General features: G+C 49.2%; 1 protein-coding gene across 3 annotated transcripts in view; it reads right to left on the bottom strand.

Annotated features, from left to right (window-relative positions):
- Positions 1 to 20,211, bottom strand: part of CCDC180 (coiled-coil domain containing 180) — a 67,297-nt gene extending 47,086 nt beyond the window's left edge. For all 3 annotated transcript variants that reach the window (XM_049116291.1, XM_049116292.1, XM_049116293.1), the window contains exons 1-14: positions 20,127 to 20,211; positions 19,650 to 19,717; positions 19,302 to 19,399; positions 17,865 to 18,055; positions 14,674 to 14,762; positions 13,573 to 13,685; positions 12,614 to 12,742; positions 12,404 to 12,514; positions 12,188 to 12,283; positions 9,676 to 9,839; positions 8,501 to 8,620; positions 4,420 to 4,499; positions 2,553 to 2,641; positions 850 to 972 (exon numbers count right to left, since the gene is read on the bottom strand). In XM_049116291.1, coding sequence (XP_048972248.1) covers positions 850 to 972; positions 2,553 to 2,641; positions 4,420 to 4,499; positions 8,501 to 8,620; positions 9,676 to 9,839; positions 12,188 to 12,283; positions 12,404 to 12,514; positions 12,614 to 12,742; positions 13,573 to 13,685; positions 14,674 to 14,762; positions 17,865 to 18,055; positions 19,302 to 19,370 — 1,374 coding nt within the window. In that variant the 5' untranslated portion in view covers positions 19,371 to 19,399; positions 19,650 to 19,717; positions 20,127 to 20,211. The remainder of the gene's footprint in view (positions 1 to 849; positions 973 to 2,552; positions 2,642 to 4,419; positions 4,500 to 8,500; positions 8,621 to 9,675; positions 9,840 to 12,187; positions 12,284 to 12,403; positions 12,515 to 12,613; positions 12,743 to 13,572; positions 13,686 to 14,673; positions 14,763 to 17,864; positions 18,056 to 19,301; positions 19,400 to 19,649; positions 19,718 to 20,126) is intronic.
- Positions 20,212 to 23,569: the final 3,358 nt, after the last annotated feature.

Here is a 23,569-nt window from a genome sequence, read left to right as displayed (position 1 = left end):
TTTGGGGCCTAGAAGAAGGATCAAGCCCAGTCACTAGCCTTGGTACCAGGAAGGCCACAGCCATCTCTGCCTGGGCAGTTTTCCTTCTTCAGAATCCCCTGATTCTTCATAGCTGAGCCAAACACCACACTCTGCTGTTAAATCCTCACCTCTCCCCATTTTATAGGTTTATTGTATGCTTCCATTGGGGTGAGGGCTCAGCAAACTTGGCCTAGGAACTAAAGTTGGCCCTCTGCCTTTTTTATTTGTTTGGCCCTGAGAGCTAAGCACAGATTTTACATTTTCTAACTGTTGGGAGAAAAAAAATCAAACAGAGATATTTAATGATGTGGAAATTATATGAAATTCAAATTTCAATGTTCACAAATGAAATTTTATTGAAGCCCAGACACACTCATTTATTCTTGCATTGCCCACAGCAGCTTTTGTGTGACAACAGCAGAGTGAGAATCTGTTACTGAGACCTGATGGCCCACAGAGAACTGAAATATTTACTATCTGGCCCTCAGCAGACAGTGCTTCCCAGCCAGCTCCAGGTGCTAAGCGTCCTGGGGCAGCATTACCCCTTGTGGCCCTTCAGCACCCAGACTCAGCAATGATTCCAAGGAGTACCCACTACCCGAGCCACATGCAGCATGGGTGCCAGCGGGCAGCTGGGGGGCCGGGGGTGAGCCTGGAGCACCCGGCGCAGAGGAACCACTCCAGAGCCCGGCCAGGACAAAGGAAAATGGACTCGCTAGTGACAAGGAAGTCGGAGCCCCCGGACTCTGGTCTTCTCATAGCCTGGCACTCGGGTGACACCCCTCCCCGCCCACCCTGCTCCCCAGCTGTGGGCCCCCAGCTACATACATCTAAGAGCTCCAGCTCCTCCTCCACCTTGCTCTGCAGCGTTCCCACCACCTGGAAGAAGTGTGGGCTCACCAGGCTCTCTGCCTCCTCCTCAGTGAAGGCTTTCCAGTCCAGCAGCTGCTTCTGGAGGCAAATAAGACAGAGCCTGGCTTAGGTCTGGTGAGGGCTTCACCTCGGGGCCTGTCTCTGTCCCCTGAGCTCTGCTTGTCACCCAGCCTCAGGGGAAACCCTCCTAGTGGTAAGAGATGATCTATGTTTTTGGTCCACCCAGCTTGTCCAGGTGCTGCGTACTACCCATGGTCTCACTGAATCCCCTGAAGGTGTCCTTATCAGTCTCATTCCACAGATGAGGAAACCAAGGCTCAGAGAGGTGAAGACACTTGCTGGAGGCCACCCATCTGGCAAGTAGTGGGGCTGGGATCTGAACTCAGAACCAACAGACCCTAAAGGTATAATCAGCCATCCTGCAGCCTCAGCATTGCTTGCTGTGAGTCAAAGAGGGCTCCTATTTCCTATGACTGAATCCCTATTATGCCAACTGGAAAGCTGGCTCTTCATAGTAATAAAGCCTTGGTTTATGCACAAAATCTAATGTAAACCAACCTCCCCCAAATAAAAATGGTCTGTAGTCATATACTTCCAATGCTGCTGAATAGGGATACCAAGGGATACCTCTGTCGGGGTTAATACACTCTTGGGGTATATGCTGGCTGCAACTTATCCCCTGCCGAGTCTTACAAGGGGAAGTGAGAATGGGCACAAGGATTGGCACCTGGGACCAAAGGCCGCTGAGCTCCCCAGCGAGGTCCCAGGAGGCAGTGGGGGGAAGGGGAAGAAACTGCCAGGGGCACGGTGCTGGGAAGGCTCTCCTAGGGCAAAGGTTTCCCTCCCTCCTCTCCGTCCAGGCTTTGCTTCTGAGGCTTGACACCCTGAAAAAGCAGACTGAGAGGCATGTGGCTGCCCCTAAGGCCACAGTGCAAATGGGCAGCCCCTGGGCTTCTGGAGACTTGGTCTTCTCATCTCCAGATGGAGCTGGTGATACCTGCCCTGTAGGACCTCGCAGGATTCAATGTGAGCGTGTGCAAGTGGGTGGTGCAGCCCCTGGGGAGGTTGCATGGACCATAAAGGCTCTGCTCCCTGTGAATTCTGCTCACCTGGGAGTCTTGGTGGCAGAACCACAGGTCTATAGACTCAGGAGGGGTGGAGTAGCAGGAACTTGCTGGAGCCAGGAGGCAGGGAGGGGTCATGTTGACAAAATATCTCTGTGGACCCCCAGAAAACCAGGCTTTGTCATTGAAGTGGTTTGCCAGTAAACTCTGTCTCACCCTGTGACAAAAGCAGACGGGGTGGACAGAAGTCTTGGATGTGACAGCAATGGCACCACTACTTGCAAAAGTGAAGCCCTGGAAATAACCCCTGGGATGCAACCTCCCTGGAAGCAATAATGTCAGGTGCTCTAAGTGGTGCAGATGGTCAAGGTTGAAGTCTGATGTGCTCAGAGAGTGTATACCTTCATCAGAGAGGTCTTCCTGGAGGAGGTCATGCTGGGCTACCCCTTGAGTGACGATGGGTGGGCAGAGCTGAGGAGGAGGAGTCTAGGCACAGGGATGCCTGAGGCCAGTGAAGGCCTGGGGCCTATGAGGGAGGAAAGCAGGGGATCCAGGCTGGAGAGAGGCAGGGGCGGGGCTGGGAGGGGCGCCCACCTTGCACTTCTGCACATGCTCCAGGCACTCCTGCCAGGTCTTCTCGTACTGCAGGCGGATCCGCATCATGCAGTCCATGTGGTAATTATCTCCGTGGGCAGAAAGAAAACATGTTAGCTGCTCTTCCAGGAGGAAGAGGGGAGATCAGAGTTTCCCCCTTCACAAGGGAGGCAGCTTCTCCCTTTAGCAGAGGTAACTGAGGTGAGATCAGTGGTTCCAGTTCAGATCAGGGGCTGGAATCACCTTCCCCACAAAGTCCCCGACACCCCCAAGAGAAGGGCCTTGAAGGAGTTGTCTTTATCTGTTCTGAATCTATTCTAACCCTGATTCTTGACTCTGCTTCAAGGCCAATAAGATTCTTTTCAGATGGTTGTACCAAATCATAATACAATATCAAGGGTGTAAATTAATGAGGGTTCACAGATCACATCTGTGGCTAATTCCATAAGAAGTGGACGGGCTAGCAGAACACTCAGAAGCTGGCCGATCAATTTTCACCTCTCCTGTCTACTGATTCCCACTTTCTAATAAACTCAGTGTGACTCTTGGTGTCTAAGATAAGCAGCTGAAGTTTAACGTTTCTGGCAGTTCTAGAAACTGAAAGACAGCACAAAAAATCTGTGGTGGTCATTTTTTGAGAAGGGTGAGGAGGATGACAGGGCAGATGGAAGCAGGGTAATGTAGGACACCAGGAAGGGCAGATGTGCGGTAGAACTGACCAGGAGAAGCTCTAAAGCTGGTGTCTCCATCTGCAGGGTGACTTCCTAGGCCAGCACATCCCTACCCGTCCCGTCCCGTGAAGTCCCTGTGGGGTCCTGAGGCTCTTACCCTTGGTATTATAATTATAATACCATTGTAATTCTAAACCTAAGAGCCCTGGGAGCAATGATACTTTTAACCAAAGTATCCAGGTCACAGGCAGGTGTGACTTCATTAGCTGTGTGACCATGGGCAGGATACCTCACCTCTCTATGCCTCTGAGTCCTTCTCCATCACAGGGGGACAATGACACTACTGACCTCACCAGGTTTCTGTAAGCCTCAAAAGACATGGAAATATCCTAAATCTTCCAGAACAAGGCTTGGCAAACATTTTCTATTAAGGGTGAGATAGTAGATATTGCCAGCTTTGCCAGCCATGAAGTCTCTGTTGCAACTACTCATTTTGAGGCTGTAGAGCAGAAGCAACCAGAGACTATATGTGAACAAATGAGCACAGCTATGTTCCAATGAAACTTGCAAACAAGCAGAGGCCCACGGGTGGGAGTTTGAGGACCCTTGATATAGAGCATTTTTAAACATTACTATTTATTATTGAGCACTCAACTAGACCGCAGGATGCAATCCTCACAACAACCCCACAAGGTAGGTACCTTTATTATTCCTCTGGAGATCCCCATTTTATAGAGGAGCAGTTTGAGGCCAAGAGTGGCCATAACTTCCCCAAAGTCACGCAGCTGGGATGGTACAGAGCTGGGGGTCAAACCCACATCTCTCTGACTACAAGACTACATGCTTGGCATCTCATATGCCCAGGATCTGGCCCACAAGCTGTCCTCACAGGAGGTCATCAAAGCCATCCTTCTGGCTCCTTGCTGTGGTCAAGGTTCAGGGTCAGAGTGTGTGGCTGGCAGCCATGCCAGCTGGGCAGTGACCAGGAAGCTATGGGAGGGAGAGGGCTCTACCAGCAAGGTTTTGGAGATCCTATATGAACTCTCAGAATTCACTCTTCCATCTACATTCCCTCCCTCCTCCAGGGGGGCCTGCCCCCACTCCTGAGTTAACGATGGACTCTAACATAAATGATTGGCTACTACTTGACCAGGATTCTGAAGAGACCCACGTGGTACCCCACAAACCTCACTCACCGAGGTTCTTATTTAAGATGCTGAGAGCAGAATGCCATTCAGTCAGCTGAGTTCTGCTGTAATTGGGGGGCAGAAGGTCACTGGGGAAGGAAGATATGACAAGTAAGCCATGCTTGAATAAAACGTTCACTTACCAGAGTTGACAGCATCTTTCAGGCATGTAGCCCCAGAGTAGTAACTATGTAAACATCGAACAAACAATTGACTTGCTAGGGATTTCCTGGTGCCAAAAATATAACCCATAAAAGGTCTATCAATCTTAACAAGTCTGTTACTTAGAAAATAAAACCAGGGACACCTGGGTGGCTCAGTCTGTTAAATCCCAGACTCTTGATTTCTCCTCAGGTCATAATTTCAGGGTCATGAGATGCAGTTGGTGTAGGGGCTCCTCCCTGGGCATGGAGACTGTTTAATATTCTCTTTCTCCCCCTCTCCCTCTTCCCTTCCCCTCCCCTACCTCACATGGGTACACTCTCTCTCTCAAAAAGAAAGAAGAAAGAAAGAAAGAAAGAAAGAAAGAAAGAAAGAAAGAAAGAAAGAAAGAAAGAAAGAAAGAAAGAAAGAAAGAAAGAGAGAGAAAGAAAGAAGAAAGAAAGAAAGAAAGAAAGAAAGAAAGAAAGAAAGAAAGAAAGAAAGAAAGAAAGAAAGAAAAAGAAAGAAAAAGAATGGAATTTTCCCAATGGGAAAAAGCAAATGGTTCACATCACTTGACAAAAGGAAACCTACTTGCCTTCTTCTTCTAGGAACCGAATCTGAGATAACAATGCATACAAAGTTTATGCATTAAGACAGACGCCTAACAGTATGTTTATAAGCACTCAAGAAATCACAAACTTCACATCCAACAAGAGTGTTCTGTCTAAATACAGTCCAGTGAATTCTCTGAAGTCATTAAGAATAGTGTGGCAGATTGAAAAACCTGCCAAAATCATTAGCTGCTGCCTCAGTCTATTTCTGGGGCGGGGCTGAGTTGGGCCACGTGATTTGCTTAAGCCAATGAGACATTAGCAAGCATGACAGTGAATTGGAAAGGCTTGGGTACCCCTCTTGCCCTCTCTTGTTGCAGGGAGTTTTGCCACCACCACCAGAGAAACTCCAGCTGTCCGAGCCCAGGCTCCAGACTCGGGAGTGAGGACATTCTAGACCACCCAGTCCCAACCGATCAGCCCAGACTGGAGGAAACACCTGTGGGAAACAGCCCACAGAACAGTGAAAAACAAGAAATGCTTGTTGTTTTAAGTCACTAAATTTTGAGTAGTGTTTAATAGTATGGAAAGATGCATATAACTAGGAGGACCACATAACTTACTGTCCAAACTGGGACATTTTTGACAATGAAGGGAGGGATTCTATTAATGATTATACCAGGACAAGACGTGTAACCCAGGGTGGTCTTGGGCACCCTACTTATGGTGGACCCGTAAAGAGCAAAAGACAACTGAAATAGTGTGCACAGCATATCCTCACATCTAAACACTACAGTAAGTGCAGTATTGTGTCTTGGAATGAGTCTTGGAACAGAAAAAGGACGGTGGTAGAAAAACTGGTAAAATCTGAAAATGCCTGGTGTCTAGGTGATGGGAATGCATGCGAGTTCATTTCTGTTTTGTATGTAAGAGAACAATATTAGGGGAAACTAGTTAAGGGGCATACAGGAATCCTGTGTTCTATCTTTGTAAGTTTTCTGTAAATCTAACATTATTCCAAAATAAAAGTTGAATATAAAAAATTATTTTTAAATGATATGCACATGATCATTGGGTCCAAGGAAATCCACGGGAACTCTCCCAGGACTTTGGAAAACTCTCTCTTGGGAGCCATGGGAGTCTTATCAAGACACTCCAGTCCTGTGACACCACTGCCCACAGGCTGCAGAGCACCTGCATGAGCAGAGAAGCAAATCTGGGACTATGGGGTTTCAGGAGTAAGGCCTGGAACTATGGGTCAGGATGGGGTATGGAATCCCATAGGAGGCAGTTCCTGGGACAGCTCCTTGGGCTTGATTAAAAGGCTCCCTAGCTCCTTGACAGGGTAAGAAGACATCGGTGGCTGTCTAAACAGTGTGCTTTGAGGGTGCCGTCAAGACCTCCTTGTACAAACAAACCACAAACCCAAACCTTCGCTCTTGATGTTGACTGGAATTCTATGCTCAAGGCTTTGCAACTTTACTTTTAAGTTCTACATTTGAGCTTGTGTTTGCAGTACACACTTCCAGACACAGATTGTGTCCTGGCTTTACTCCTTTCTATAGTTCCACTGAGAAGGAGCTGCTGGGTCCTGTACATGCATACTCTTGCCTCTGACTTCATAGAGTTGCCCTCAACTTCCTCAGGTCAGATCAAGTCACCCACCAGCTCCATGTTCTGCATGCAGACACTGCCATTACATGGTGTTTCCCAGCAGTGGCCAGGAACACCAGGAAATGCATTTTCCTACATGTCTTTGGCCCTGTCCTCCCTTCTCTCAGGCAGGTAGCCAGCCAGCCCTCTGTTCACAGCCTGTGTGAGGGATGTGGCAGGGTAGAAAAGACAGCAGCCTAGATATCTTTCTGGATTTGGTTCTCAAAATCCAATTTTTCAGGAGAGTCTAGAGCACTGGGGAGGGGAAGCCTTGGTGGAAGTAGGCCAGGAATCCTGGGAGGGAGGCTGGGGGAGCAGCTAAGAACTGAGGACCAGGACTCTCTCCTCACCCAAAGGAAGGGGGCTGGGAGCAGGGGCAGACTCAGAGGACAGAAGTTGCCTGGCAGTGGGAGCCTGGGTCCTCCTTCCTGGTGGAAGGCCATGGCGGCCAGCTCTAAGACCCAGGTATCTGGGGGCAACAGCTGCCTGGGTGTGGAGACACAAGGGTGCAGAGTAGCCTCCTCAAGATTCCTGCATCCAGCTGTCTAGACGCTGTGATGGTTGCCCCAGGGCATGTGGGTAGATCAAATACAGAGGAACAGACCCCTTCCCCAGGTCTGTGATGGGTGGGGATTTGCGGCTTCACCTCGATGGATACAACCCTAACAAAGACTGAGTTTGGCCCAGTTTAATAAACAGGGACTCTGGGACACTGGGGTGGCTCAGCGGTTGAGCATCTGCCTTCGGCTCAGGTTGTGATCCCAGGGTCCCAGGATCGAGTCCCATATCGGGCTTCCTTCATGGAGCCTGTTTTTCCCCCTGCCTATGTCTCTGCCTCTCTCTGTGTCTCTCATGGGTAAATAAATAAAATTTAAAAAAAACAAATAAATAAACAGGGACTCAGCCAGAAAAAGTGGAGTTACAGAAAACAAGAAAAACACTTTACCTTATGCTGAGGCTTTTATCCACCTTGTGAGTTTTACACCTGCATAAAAATGTGCCTGCCCTGGAGGAGACTGTGTGGGGTTCTAATTGTCACTGATATCCTAGGAGAACTTAGGCGCTATGGTGGGGGGAACCAGAGGGTAACCCAGGGTTACCAGGGTTATAGGTGGGCAGGACCACGTTTCCCAGGAAGGGGAGGAGCATCTCCCAGCACATGAAGCGTCTCTACTGGCAGGTCTGTGCAGATTCCATCCTGCTGTTGAGAGTGGATGCTACAGGATTCCCAAGGCTTCCTGGGTCTAGGACATTCACTGTGCCCCTCACCAAACAGCTTATTAAGGAATCAGAGCTAGGTGAGCCCAGGTCTGAGGGGCGCATCCAGGGTTCCTGTCTAATGGCAGCAGCCTCCTCGCTGACTTCCAGGCCCCAGACTCAGACCCTCCAACTTACCCTCCAAACTGCAAGGCTGATGGAGCCACTCTGCTCCCTACCAACCCTTAGGAAAAAGTCCAACCCCTTAACCTCTCCCCCTCAACCCCCACTCTCCCCGCCCCCTTTGCCACTGCCTCCTCCCACATTTTTTGGCTCAGTCACACTAGACTTCCCCAGCAAATGTGTCGTGTTCTTTGTTGCCATTAGGGCTGAAATGCCCCAGAAAGTGGGCCCAGGCAGCCAGCACAGGACTAGGGAACAAGGAGATGGCCTGGCCTGGAGGATGCCTCAGGAGAATGGTCAATGCTGAGGACCCTGCCTGCCTCCTCCATAGCATCCCTCGCTACAGCCTCTTCCCAGTGTACCAGATGGTGCAGAGATGCTCCAGCCGCTTTTCCTGCAGGACTTTCTGGTTCTTCAGCATGCTCTCCATCTCCTTCTTCACAGCCGGAGGAGCCTGGATCCTCTCACTGGCCATGAACTCACTGGGCATCCAGACACGCGTTGGCACCATGGAAAGGAGAGGAGGGGCAGGAGAGGTGGGAGAGTGGGGATGAGACCCATGGTGAGGACATTCCGAACCTAAGCACCCTTATACCACTCCTGCTGCTTCCTCTCCGTTGGGGGCCTCTGGGACAATGATGAAAGGAGGGAGTGAGGGAAGTGGGAGAAAAGAACCACAGAAACTCTCACACTGGCCCATCATCATGTCTGCCTTGCATAAGGAATGAAAGGCTCTAAAACGTTCAAGTACTTGATCAAGGTCACAGGGAAAATACAGGTGAAGCCAGGCCTCGGTACATCCATGAAGATGTACCTTTTCTTTCATCCAGGCTTTTTCTTTCATCCTCAGTGTCAGACTCTGAGGTTCTCCATCTGGAAATTCGGGTGTGCAGATGGGCCTCCCCTGCCCAGACCCACAGTGCAGATGGACAGACATTCTTTGGCATCCATCCTCCATGGATACCATGGCCCAACGAGCAAAAGAAAGCCTTGCTTGTTGGCCGGATTAACAAAAATGCCACCTGGTGGAGGAAGCATGGAGATAGGCCTTCTCCCTCCCTCCCAGAGGTGAAACTACCAGAGGCCAGGAAGTACTAATGCCCAAGGGAGCACCATTCTCAGCTCAGTACTACAGGGTTACATGTAACAGTAGGATGGAAATTGGACAGATAACAGGCAGATGTTTTCAAACAATTGGTACTGTGCTCAGAAAATGCTTATGTGATAATGTTTATGAAGAAAATAAGATATAGAGCGACATATGCAGTGTGGCTCTAAAGAAGGTTGGGAGAAAATATACCAAAATATCAGCTGTGCTTCTCCCTGTGGTGAGAGATTAGTAGTGATTTTTAATTTCTTCTTTACATTGTTATCTACTGTACCTTAAAAAAAAAAAAAAGAGCACATGGTTTTACCCCCGCAAAAGAACAGCAGCATTTTGGAGTATGGAAAATAGGAGGGCAGGGCCACCTGCTTGCTGTGCCAGCCTTCCAGGTGGGCCAGGGAAGAGCTGCGGGCAGTGCGGGCAGTCACAGACCTGAAACTCTGCACCAGCACCTGCTTCTTGAGAGCCTTCCAGGCGTCCACCAGGCTCTGCCAGCGACGGTGGCTCTTGAGCTCCTGCTGCAGTGTGGCCTCCATCAGGTTGATGAACAGCTGGGCGATGGCCCTCCGGTTGGCCAGTAGGGCTTGGTTTATAACCTGTGGTACAGGCAGGCAGGCTCTACACGAGGCAGAGGCTTTCCAAAGTGAGAACTGGGCTGGGTTGGAGAGGGATGGTGGGGGGCTGCGGCAGGGGGCCAGGTGAGGTGCAGGCTGAGGGCGTGGAGCCTAGTGGGGCTGAGTAGGGCTGTGGCTGCATCTGAGGGACACTGAGGGGTCACTGGACACTCGATGAAGTTGCCAGGGGCTGAGCAGCTCTGGTCAGTGACAGGGGTCTTTCCTGAAGGCTTACCTATGAATCCTGACTTACCTATGTACCTTCAATCCAGTCCCAAGACCATATCAGATTGTTAAAGAAGCTGGTTTTAGTTCACTGGAGATAAGCACTCTCATGGGCTCTTAGTGTTTAAATGTTTGGGTTGGGTTTTTTGGGTTTTTTTTTACGAATTTGTTCCAAAAGCAGAATGCTCATGCCATCAGGGACCAGTCACATTTGGTTGTGAGGAGAATGAAGACCCAATTGCCAAATGAGGCCAGAGCTAGAACGTTCTTCCACAATCCTCCCAGTGATCCTCCCCTGGGCATCCTTGGCAAGGCAGTGGGGACAATTCTTCATTTTTGTGGCACTGTTCTGCCACTGAGTAGCCTTCCCCCTTTCTGAGAGCAGTCTCTCCCATGGCCCCCAGGAGTGCAACAGCCAAATGTCCCCATAACTGCCCCAAGCCCTCAAGGAGCCCACCTTGGAGCAAGGGTGAGAACCTGCCAAGCTCAACAGGTAGAAATCCCAGTAACAATTTTCACTGGAATCTGAGGTTTGTTGTCAGCTATACTTCCTAGCTGGGGGGCACTGGCAGGTTTTTCCTAAGCCTCCAATTCTGCTGCCATCGTGTGAGGCTATTGCTATTGGCATCACAGGGATTTTGTGAAATTAAATGAGATAGATGCACGTAGACTAAGTAGCCAGTGCTAGTTGTTATAATGAGTAAAATAAGCATGTGGAAGTCAAGCAATGAAACATCCCTGGGATGCTGCTAAATCTGACTCCCCTAATAGATCCATTGGATGAAAGTTAGGCACTCTTGCTTGTCTCACATGACCACGGCCACTGCTAAGCTCTCTTTTACCACCCCCTTCCCCCAACAGGTATTGGTCTTTAAGGATCATTCCTCCCATTTTATGGACAGGGAGTTCAAGGTACAAGAACGGACTTATTTCAGGAGCTTGTATATCTGGGTAGTGGAGCAGGGGGTCTGTGTCAGCATCCTGTCTGTGCTTTGCCCAGGACTCCGAGGTGCAGACCTGACCCAGAGCCCCTCTGGGATTCTGAGCACTGTGCTCCTTTCACCCTGTGACTGCCAGGAGGCCCATGATCTGGCAAGCCCTGCTTACTGCAGGGGACCTGGAAGCCCATGCAAGCAAAATGTGCTCCTGAGTAGCCAGAGGAAGCAACAACATGGATGGGCATAGAGGGTGAAATGCTAAGTAAGTCAGACAGAGAAAGGCAAATATCATATGATTTGACTCATGTCGAATTTAAGAAACAAAACAAATGAATAAAGAAAAAAAGAGGCCTAAAACCTCCCAGATTCTTAATATAGAGAACCGGTGGTCACCAGAGGGGAGGTGGGCAGGGGGTGGGTGAAACAGCCCAAGGGGATTAACAGCGCGTTAGTCACGATGAGCACTGAGTGATGAGTGATGTACGGGATCGCGGGATCACGGTACTGAACGCCTGGGACTGACATCACACTGTGTGCTAATTACACTTGAGGAAAACACGTACATACGTACATAGGTGTCCTTTCACATGGCGGGGGAGTCAGGCTTAACTCTGCCTTTGGAAACATTTTGGACAACCTCAAATTTCTTGTTTTCTACACCCAAAGAACGCAGCTGGGCAAGGGTGGGGTGTTAACAGGGAAGCAGCAGGGACAGAGCCAGGAGGTAAACATGGTTTAGCAGTAGACACTGACAGCCCACAGGAAGGCAGATGAGAACCACTAGAAAAATAAACAGAGCAGGCTGGGGTCGCCGAAGAGGGCACAAAACCACCCTGAGGGCAGGACAGCTCCATCATCCAGCACCTACTGCACTGCACCCAGGTAAGCTGAGACGGGGCCCAGTAGTGCTTGTAAAATCATCAGTGCTCAAACCAGTGACACTGGGCTAGGTAACTGGGATTAAGACAGCAGGGATGGATGCCATGTACTTTAGAAAGATTTCTATTGAGGGTACTTAATTCCGGTTCTGAACCCAAGTGACCAGCTTGAGTTACTTGGAAATGTGACCCATGAGAAAACCATCATTCCTGAGACATAGGGCTCTGGGGCATCCTCAGGTCCTGCTCCACCTGTGGGCTGATCCCGTAGTACATGCAAACCACTCACCATCGCTTCCTTATTTATCAGCCCGTACACGTCGGGCTGCACGAGGTAGGATGTTTTCTCTATGATTTCCATGTATTTCTTCAACACGCTTTTGAGCTAGAAACAAGGTGCCATTGTTAGCGACTCTCTTTTCCTGGAGACCTACAAGGATACAGACGAGGCCTCACACATCCCACAGGTGAAAACCACCACAAGCCCACCTGCAGGCCAACTCACTTTATCTGCCCGAGAGAACTCGGCCTCATGGAGGGCCTCATCCAGCTTCTTGATCCCCTGCTTCTGGAACTGGAACTTCTCTGCCACCTGCTCCCACAGCTCCAACAGGGTCTATGCCAAGAAGCATAGGGTCAGGCTAGGAGGACACATGGCAGGGAAGGAAAGAGCAGGACCTGGGTGGGACGGGCCTGGCCACAAGGGAACCCCTACTTGGATGGTGTAGTCTTCGAGGTTGGTGTTGCTTTCCACCTTTTTGAAGAGTTGGTCTATGTCTTCATTAGACTTGGCCAGCTTTTTTAAAAGAAGTATTCCTGGCTCCAAGATGAAGGGTTCCATTTCCTAAAACAGGCCAGTAGGGCAATGGCCATGGTATTGACACCACCAGGATGGGTTGAGGGGGGAGTGTCCCTTCCCCACCACCCTCTACCCTGTGATGGGGAAGTGTCAGGTGTGGTCCTGTCTCAAACTGAAAATCATTACCTAGGCCTGAGGAGGTATGGTGTACTAATTAGTTCACAGCCTGAGCACAAGGTCAGGCACCATTTATTCAGTGCTGGGTGCTCTGCTCCTGGCTGAGCCCTTGTCCTCAGACCCACTTGGTCCTCATCAAAACCCATGAAGTAGGTGCTGACATCAGGCCAGACCCGTGGTTGGGACTTAAATATTCATTAAAGAAGTGGCCAGTGATAGAATTCCAAGTTTACTTCCAATGAGGAAACTGGGGCTCAGTTATGTTGCACAACCAAAGCCACAGAGTCATGGGCAAAAGTAGAGCTCATATACACCTGGGACGGATGAGTGAAATCACGACTGGCTGGGAGTGGGAAGACGAGTACCCCCCAGCAGGATTGAGCAGGGAGCTCAAGGGCTGGGCTCTGGCATCAGCCCTGGAGCCCAGTTCCCACCTGGCCCCTTATGTGCCAAGTCATGCGAGACCTTCTGGGTCTTACCTGTAAAGTAGGAGTAAAAAGTACCTGACTCAGAGAGCTGTGCTCATAACAAGCACTAATGATGAGCCACTCAAACATGGCTACTCTGATTCTGTCTACACCACTGTGAGCCACTCAGGACCTCTGAGCTGGAGGAGAGGGGTTAGGAGGGTGGGTGCAGTGACAAGCCCACCTTGGGAATGGCCCGGGAACAGAAGGGGAGAGAGGGAGGACTCTCACCATCCCAATCTGAGCAATCTCCTCCTTAAAGCTCCCCAGAGCATTCTCGTAGCCTTGCCTCTTAGAGTCTACACCGGTGGTCCCCAGGGAGGTGGCGCAGATCCTCTCAGGAACTGGGGGAGAACAACAGAGGTGAGGAGGCTGCCCTCAGAGTTTCAAGGCAAGAAGAGAGTGCCCAGGAAAAGTCAGCAAGGCAGAAAATGCCTTGGTTCAGGAGAATGACCCCAAAACCAGGCCACAGTGTCAGAGGCTTAAGGAAAAAGGAGAAAAGGTGATCCCTAAGCGTTATAAGAAACGAAGTCTCGCTTCAACAGTTAAATGCCAGAAAAAATTTCCAAATGGTACGTATAGGATGGGACCATTTATGTTAAAAAAAAAAAAGTTTTATGGAAGCAAATACATATACAGATAAGAATAACCAACACTTAGATAGCACTTACCAAGTACCAGGCATTGTTCTAACTCAACTAGCACTCCTGAAGAGGCCGAGAGGCAAGTTCTATTTTATCAGCCTCATTTTACAAGTTAGGACACTCAGACATGGGGGATAAAGAACAAACACACTCAGTGGCTGAGCAGGGATTTGGATGTGTGCTCTAGGGTGTGCGTTCCTGCCCTGTGCTCTGCTGTCCCCTGAATCTATGTGGGAACCTCAACACCATATGCCCCATGTGGTTTCACAGCGGGTGACACTCTTGGGAGGAGAAGCAGTGCTATGTGAAGGGAGAATCTTTACTTTCTGCTTATTTCCTTCTTTTGTTTTTCCACAATAAGCATGTACTAGGGGGTGCCTGTTATAAGTTCAAACCCCACGTTGCGTGTAGAAATTACTTATAGTGAGCATGTATTATTTTTTTAATCAGGAAGAAAAAGAGCCTTCCTCCATAGTATGAAGACAATGTAGACTGAGATCCTCTTGTGACATTGCAGTAAAGCAAGCAACATCCATTACTGATTTTCATCAGTAAATGCTGAGTGTGCAGAGCCGCTTGCTCCCTCCCTAGCTCCCTGCATTGAGGAGAAGGCCCAGGAGAAGAGGCTCGGGCAAGGAGGCGGAGGGGAGAAAGCCAGGCCTGCTCTCAAGGTTGAACAGAGGCTCACCGATGGTGTCCATGAGGCCCCGGACTTCTCGGGCAGCAGCAGTACTCTCACTTTCTTGAGATTTTTTCTTCTTGATCATTTCCTTTTCCCTGAAGTACAAGCAGAGAAGACAGTAAACCCCCAGCTGCCTCCCCCACACCAGGGCACCTCTGGCACAGAAGGGAATCTTCAGAGGGATCCTGGGTATTGGCGATAACCGAGGCCTACCCCGTCCCAGACAGCCCTGAGGCTGTACCCATCTCCCAACAGACACTGCCCGGGCATCTACTGCCAGCAGGCTCCACGGTCCCTAGACAGGTAATCAAAGTCTGCTTCTGCTCTGGCTGCAAACCAAGTGTGGGTAGTAAGCAAGAGCCCTTTCTCCATGGGGAAACTGAGGACCAGAAGGGGCGTGGCCAGCCTGGGAAAGCCAGGCCAGTGCTAAGCATTTAGCATTTGCTCCTTCAGTAACCCATCCTATGAGGCATTTGGGGTAACCCCATTGTGCAGGATGGGGGAGGGGGCTTAGAGAAGTCACGGTACAAAGCAGAGCTGAGACTCCTAGACCCATATGTGAGAGGCCAAGGTCCATGGTCCATGGGGTTTCAGCATGGGAGGAGAAAGCTAAGACCCTGGGTGGTCAAGCATCTCAGCAGGGAGGACCAGGGTGGGTGAGCATGACCTTAGCTTTGGAATAACACTGTCTACAGGACAAGCAGTATAGAAACACAACAGGTCTCAATGACACCTGTCATGCCTCAGGGCCCCCACATGTGCAGTGCTTTCTACTCATTTCTCACGCAGTCCTCACTGCAGCCTTATTAGCGAGGAAGATCACAGGGCCTGGGCTGACCCTCCAGAGGTGGGTTTTTCTACCTTGTCAGTTAGGTGCCCATGGGAGCCCCAGGTACTCTGACTACAGGAATGCTGATGGCTCTGGCTTCTCGGCCACTTGACCCAAGAACTTGACACTGGTGCTGTTCTATCCCTACCTTGGGCTCCTCTTCCACTCACCCAGAGGCCCTGCCCTGGGTGATGGAACAAACTGGTTGGCTTTGGCTGGCTGAATTTTCAAGAAGGGGACAAGGCCCTCCAGAGAGATGCCAATGCTGAGTCAGTGACCCTAGTCATTTGAGGGCAGCATAGCCTGGCAGGTTACAAACACATCTTTCTTCCTGCCACAGGCCACAGGGAGTTGTCCTCTGGATCTGTGTCCAGGGCAGAGCTGTCTTTGTCTGTTCCAGAAAACAAGCACAGCACAGTGCCAGCACCTTCCATGAGAAGTGCCTTTCTTAAAACACTGTCCTGTGGGGCAAAAAGCTCCTGACTGATGCTCTATCTGGTTATGGGATAACGGGCGGTCCTAGGCTAAACCCTGGGGAAGCAGGGATTGGTGGGAGGCACAGGTAACTCTCAAGTCAGCTGAGAGGGGGCTTAGACCCTTGTGGGAGTCAGAGTTACAGCCAGGCTGCAGGACAGTCCTCCTGGGAAGTAGGGGTATGTCGGCTGGCACCCACCTCTGTGCCTCTGGATCCATGCACTGGGCATCAGGTACAGGGCCTAGAGAACACTGACTTCTAGTCTGGGCTTCGGTGACCAGTGGGTTTGTCCATCTGGAGGTAGCTAAGGGTGCTGAGGATCATAAACCTCAGGAGAGGGACACATGGGTGGCTCAGTGGTTGAGCACCTGCCTTTGGCTCAGGTCGTGATCCTGGAGTCCTGGGATCAAGCCCTGCATCTGGCTCCCCATAGAGAGCCTGCTTCTCCCTCTGCCTGCGCCTCTGCCTCTCTCTCTGTGTCTCTCATGAATAAGTAAATAAAACTTAAGAAAAGAAAAAGAGAAGAGAGAGAAAATAAAAGAGAAGAGAAGAGACAGAAGAGACAGAAGAGAAGAGAAGAGAGAAGAGAAGAGAAGAGAAGAGAAGAGAAGAGAAGAGAAGAGAAAGAAGAGAAGAGAGAGAAGAAGAGAAGAGAAGAGAAGAGAAGAGAAGAGAAGAGAAGAGAAGAGAAGAGAAGAGAAGAGAAGAGAAGAGAAGAGAAGAGAAACCTCAGGGGAGATTTCCCTGGGAAAAGTCAAAGGTAGGTCAGGGCAGAGACCTTTACCCAGCATTGGCTCAATCTCTACCCTAAAGTAGGTGAGAGAGAAAACAAAGGCAGGGAGAGAAAGACTGACTTCCCCTTCAGAGCCCCAGACCAGGGAAGGGTCTATGGCTTGTGCAGAGTTTGGAGAGCCAAGGGAAGCTCAGCCCCAGTGCCCTGGTGAGGTAGATGCAGATTCTCTTTTTCCTCTTCTTTCCTTTTTCCCTGTTTGAGGAGTCTGAGCTCAGGGAGCTCAACTGGCATGCTCAGGAATCTCAAGTTCAACTTCTAAAAGTGGAGGTTCAGAAGGAACTCCCAGTCTCCAGCCCCAATACCATAGCCGCCCATCTCAAGGAATGGCGCCTCGGTTGTCCACACAAGTGCTCAAGCCACAGACCTTGGACTCTCAGGAGCCCACTCCTCCCATCCAATCCACCTCCTAGTCTGGTGGGTTCTGCCTCCAAAATATATGTGAAGTACCCTACTCTCTGTCTTGCGGCCCCACCAGGCTTATAGTGACAGCAGCAGCCTCCTCTCTGGCCTCCCTGCCTCTTCTTGCAGCTCCCCACATTCTGCACACGGCAGCCAGAAGGCCTCAAAAAGGTAAATCAGTGCTCACTCAGTAGTCCAAAATCCTGACTGTGGTCAGCAACCCTCTCCTAGCCTCATCTCCCACCCTTCTCCTCAGGCCCACTGACTTCTTCAGCCTTCTGGATTGGACTGAGCTCTTCCTGCCTCAGAGCCTTGCCCCATGCTACCCTTCCCTCATCCTCTGGTCTCAGGGGCTTTCCTGACTTCTGGGCCCCCATTCATCCTCTGGGTCAGAGCCTTCCCGCCATTGGGGGGATTTGTTTATTTATTTACTATCAAGGCCTCAAGTTCCAGGAGAGTGGGATCCCATACCCAGCACCCAGCCCTGGCACTCAATCAGTAATTACTGAGGAGGAAGGAAGAGGAATGGAGGGAGAAGCCTAGAGTTCTGCAAAGGAGGTGCTGTTACTTCTCTCTTTCTGAAGAGGTACCAGGGACTTCATTCCTACTTGGCCCTCATCTTGCATGAGATCTTTCTGAGTCTTTGAAGACTCTGACACACCTCCAGTGTGTGGAGGTGCAGTGTTGACCACAGGACCTACCTGTAGAGAACAGGGTTTTCTGTGATCCAGTCATTGGGTAGGCTGTGTGCCCACTTCTGCTGCCGAACAGACAACATCTCCCCTTCAGGGATATCCATCCTCTTCATCAAGGGCTTCTTGCCATTTTTTGGGGTCATGGACCGCTCCACAGCATGCTTCCTGGTGGACGCCAGAGAGCGGACCAGCTGTGCCTGTATCCACAAAAGATCCCAGTGGATTCTCCAAACATCCCAAAACATCCACTCCCCAGCACCCTGGCCTGTCTCATAAGGTCATGGGGGAACTTACCAGAAGGAAGACACTTTGCAGGGAGGCCTTTAACCCCAGGGTATTTGCCATGCAGGCACCCCACCCCCAAATATTCAGCCATCTAGAAAGATATCTCTTAAGAAATTTTAATGAGGGCCAAGACGCTTATGCCAGCATCTTTCATAATCACAAGGAATTAGAAAAATGGGGCTGTACAATTTTAGGGGACTGGTTGAGTAAACTTGCCATGTCCTTTCAATGGAATGTTAGGTATTTATTAAGAACAAAGGCTTTTTTTATGACATGGGGAAATGCTTTTGATATACCATAAAACATATCAATTAAAAGCATAAATTAAAAATTATAACCAAAATTATACAGTATGATTTCAAAACTTTAAACTCTTAGAAAAATGACCCAGAGAAAGTGTGCTAAATGTGAAGAATGGTGTGTTGCTTCCAGGCAGCAGGATCATGTGAGTAATTTGTTTCTGTGCTCTCCTTATGCTTGTACAATTTCCAAGTCTTCTACAGAAAGCATTATTTAGGGCTTAAAGTAGGAATGAAAACTCCCTTTTAAATAAGCAGTTACAGAACTTCAAAGGAAGGGTTCAAGTTTGTGTGTTTCTTTTAAGATATCTTGTCCGTGCAGTTTTTTATAGGCTTTTTATAGACAACAAGGCAATCCCAGCAACCTATATGGTTGTCAAGAGGGTATTACTTGAATACGTTATGGTAAGTCCTAGATTAACAATAAGGCAACCTCTCAGCATCCTGAAATACATGACTGCCTCTTGGCATGGGGAAGGTCTGTGTGATACTGTTAATAGGGGAAAAGCAGGTTTCAAAACACTGGCATTGAATCAAACCCATTTTTAAATAGAAAAAAAAAAAAAACTAGGAATGCTTTTGTGCATAGAAAAAGGTCCCAAGATATCCAATGGTTAATTCTGGCTATTTCTGAATAATTTAAGCTTAAATTTAATCTAATTTAATTACAATTTTAATGTAAATTCTTTGCTTTTCAAGAATAGAGATTCTAATTTTGTATTCCTATGTTTTAAGAACCAATAAGAATTATTTTTAAAATGAAAGCAATTTCAAAGCCTTATTTCATTGGATTCCCGGGTGACAAAAGCCTTCAGCGGGAGGAAAGTTTGGGGAGCAGAGAGAAGAGGGTCAGACCTACCTCAGCCTCGAAGATCTGCTGGTAGAGTTTCCCGCTGGGAACCTGGGTCACCTTCCCCACTGAGGACATCTTGACCTTGGCTGCTGGCCTGGACACTCCTGTTGGGAATTCATTGTCCAGGAATCCTGTCTGGGGTTTGATCTCTATTCTGACCCACAGAGGTTGAAAAACTGACACCCCAACCCCAGGACAAGTCCTCTCTGCCTAGGACCAGACCCATCTAGGCAACCCGGCTGGGGCATGACCCACCCCACTGTCTGAGTGAAAGCATGGGGTTCCGCTCAGGCATCGGGGTTTTCATTTTAAACAAAAAGAGGGGAGGGGCAAAGAAGCCAAAAGGAAACAAACCTCAGGCAAGAGCAGAATTCAGAGAAGGCAGGCTCTTCCAGCCCCGCAGGGTTCAAATCCCAGAGGGACTTTGGGGGCAGAGATGAATGACAAATTATTGTTTTGTGCTTCACTGTCCCAAGCTTTCCTGGGAAAAGTCAGCATGCCCAAGGTGTCCGCTTGGATTTCAACCTGGCCTTGAACTCCCAACCTGGAGCTCAACGCGGTTACAAGGACCCTTGCCGGGCCCCCTCCGCCACTCCCCGCCAAGAGTGGACACAGAGAGGGGGCACCGGAGGGAGGGCGCAGCCTGACTCTGGCCATGCTAATTAGGCACCTACTGTATGCTGAGAAGACCCAGCAGGCCCCTCTGAGCCACCAGCCCCGCCAGCCTACGGAGGAGCCCGGGGGTGGGGGTGGGGGTGGGGGCGGTCCCCGGCCTGGCCCTCTGAGCCCGGCCGAGGGGGAGGCCCTGAGCCCCGGCGCCCGGCATCCCACCTGCAAAAAGGCACCACTCCGGTCAGCCAGGCCCGATCCAGCCTCAACTGCAGCTGGACGCACTTGGTCTCCAAGGCAACGCAGAGGGGGGAGCCCCGCCGGCCCCGCCCTCACTTCCTTTCCGAGGTGGGCGGGGATTGCCCGCGGCCCAGGGAGCCGAGCCCTGAAACTGTTAGAAACCCGAGGGACGCCTGGGTGGCTCAGAGGTAGAGCATCTGCCTTTGGCCCAGGGTGTGATCCCGGGGTCCTGGGATCGAGTCCCACATCGGGGTCCCTGCATGAAGCCTGCTCCTCCCTCTGCCTACGCCTCTGCTGTGTCTCATGAATGAATAAAATCTTGCAAATTGAACTCCAATTAAAAAGGAAAAGAAAGAAACCCATTCCTCCTTGCCAGTTCTTCCTGGGTGCCAGGGGACACCTCAGGAGCCTCCAGAGCAGCACGCTTAATGTTCTGAAACTGAAAGAGAACAGGAGCTGTAACTCCCAGCCATGGTTGTCAAGAAAATCCATCCCATCTGCTTTGCTAGGTTAAAACCAACCTGTGCTGTCAACTATGAGCACAGTGCTTGGCTGTAAGAAGCTGAATGCATCTCTAAAAAAGACCATCTTCTTGAAGATGAAGTGCTCAGAATTCAGGCCTCAGGCTTGTCTGGAATTAGGATGAAAAGATTATTTTCTAAAACTCTGAGTTCCATTCATCCTCCTCACCACTAACTACCCCATAGCCCTCCTACCACCACTCTGCCCTGCCCTCTCTCTGGCTCAGAAGTCCCTCACCAACTCTGCAGCCCCTGCCAAGTCCAACTCCCAGTCCTAGATGAGCACAGAGGCCCCCACGTCTGGTTCCCACCCGGACCCTTCCTGCTTCAGCCAACTCTCCACTCTTCCTGCATATGCCCCCTCGCCCTGCTCCCCCGGCCTCCCTCACCCTGCTCCTCTGCTGGCATCCACACATCCCAGACCCAGCCAGCCTTCCACTACCAGTGGCAAGTGTCCCGGCCACTCACTTCCCTCACCCCCTGGCCCCTCTCCTGTCTCTGGATGTGCGTGTATGGTGGTTGCTGGCAAATACCGGAGTTCAGAACATCCAGAGTAGGTGTTTCCTGAAGGGCAGGTATATGGTCACTAATTCTGATTCAGCTTCAGTTGCCCTTCGCACAGCATCTTGCACGTGGTTCAGACACAGTGACTATTCCCTGGGTAAATGCATGCATAGCTGGAATGTCCTGATCTGACACTCCTAGAGTTTGTCCCTTTCCCACACAGCCAGCCAGAGTCCTACATGGCCAGACCTGACAACACGGGGTTATCGCTGAACCTGACTTGAAGGTTTTCTGCGCTTTGTGAGGTACCTAACTTCCAAGAAAATTCCTCCCCTTAGCAGAGATCTCTGTCCCAATTGCTAGTAAATGCACCCTATTACAACTTCCTACAGCAAGTGATCATTCCATCCAGACTAGTTTCAGAAATTAAAAAACAGTGAGTAGAAAACCCTTTTATTCCCCTTTTTTGGTCCTGGGTTTTATTAACAAGGTGAAATATTGAATTAATTTTAGCTGGAAAAAGAGGAAAGTGTCGATAACCGAGGGAAGGGGTGAAAACCACAGTAAAAACTAGGACATGTGGGAGCACCTGGGTTAAGCATCTGACTCTTGATTTCAGTGCAGGTCATGATCTCAGGGTCCTGGGGTTGAGCCCCATGTCAGGCTCTGCTCCAGGCATAGAGCCTGCTTAGGATTCTCTCTCTCTCTCTCTCTCCCTCTCTCTCACACACTCTACCCACCCCCCCTCAACAGGAAATGTGCAGGAATTATTTGCAGTCATCCATACCTCTGTCTTGTCTCAGGACATCCTGCTGGCTAGGCCCTTGTACATCAGAAGCAATGTTTTCCCTGTCCAGGTATTTTCTGGATTCCAGTTTCTGGCACATCTATAACCTGGGTTTTTATATATTTTTTACATATACAGATATAAATATGTAGGCACAGATATATCATGTTCAGTGTTTTGTTCTGAGTAAGAAACACACTTATTGTATAAAATATAAAAATATTCCATGGAGAATGTAAAAATAAGACCCATAGTCTCACCACTGAGAATTTACCTCCCTTAACTCCTGAGTTTGGGTCTTTGTGTTTGAATTTGGATCAAACGTGGGAATTTGCGTTTGCCTTTTGGATGCCATTTGCATTGCCCTTCCAACTCTGCAGTGTGATAGCCAGAAGACTAACCAACCAGAGATCACCTGGTCGGTTCCTGCCCCATGTTAGAGGTGGGCAGGAGGTGAGAGACAGGGAGTGGACCTTAGTGGAGTCCTTAGTGGAGCCAAGCCTTTGCACTCTTTTTCTGTACCTCACCATTGTATCATCCCTCTCAGCCTTCACCTTGAAAATGTCTCCTTTCTTTTTTTTAAGATTTTATTTTTAAACAATTGGGTATACCCAATGCAGGGTTCAAAATCACAACCCCGAGATCAGGAGTTGTGTGCACTACAGACTGAGTCAGCCATGCGCTCCAAAAATATCTCTTGACCAGAGTTTCATCTGTTCCTTCCTCTTCCACTGGTCATTATCCATTTCTCCACAGTCCATAGAACAAAAACCAACAAGGACCAACAAGAACGAATATTTCTTGAGAGGATTTAATCCCCTTAATAAGTATACACAGGTAGCATAAATGTCTATTTTATAGATGAAGAAACTAAAGCTCAGAGAGTGAATTACTTGGCCAAGATCTCCAAGATAGGAAGTGGTTAGATCCAGGATGAACCAAAATCATAGAATTCCAGAGTCTTGAACCAAATACCATGCCATCTGGCCTTGGTATTAACCAGAAAAAAATTCTGGATTGGTTTTGCATGTTGAAGCATAGCATTCATACCAAAAAGGATGTAAATCATAAGTGTACAGCTTAATAAATTACCCAAAGGTAACATACCTGGTAACCAGTACCCCCAAGAAATAGAACATTACCAATTCTCCAGGACCCCTCTCATCTACTCATTCCAAGTCACTGCCCTCTTTTTCCCAAGGATAACAAATATTCTAACTTCTGAATTAGTTTTGCTTGTTTTTGAACTTTATTTAAATGGAATCATACAAATGTACTCCCTTACATCAGACTTTTTTCATATGTTCGTAAGGTTTCAAACATTTTTTAATGTGGCTCTAAGTTCCTTTTCATTTCTGTATAGCACCCCATTATTTTTTAAATGCCCCCATTTTATTTATCCTTTCTATTATTGATACACATTTGGTTTCTTTCCTATTTAGAAAATTACCAAATCAGGTTGCTGTGACCATTCTTTAGCATGGTGAACATATGTTGGCATTTATACTGGGTATTTACCTAAGAGTGGGATTTGGGGGTCATAGAGTATGTGCAAATCCATCTTTAGCAGATACTACAGGAGTTTTTGAAAGTGGTTGTATGCATTTACACCA

The sequence above is a fragment of the Canis lupus genome, chromosome 11, assembly GCF_003254725.2.
Source record: "Canis lupus dingo isolate Sandy chromosome 11, ASM325472v2, whole genome shotgun sequence".
In the NCBI taxonomy this organism is placed as follows: domain Eukaryota; kingdom Metazoa; phylum Chordata; class Mammalia; order Carnivora; family Canidae; genus Canis; species Canis lupus.
The sequence above is the reverse complement of the archived record's forward strand: the minus strand, read 5'-3'. Positions and strand labels throughout refer to the sequence as shown.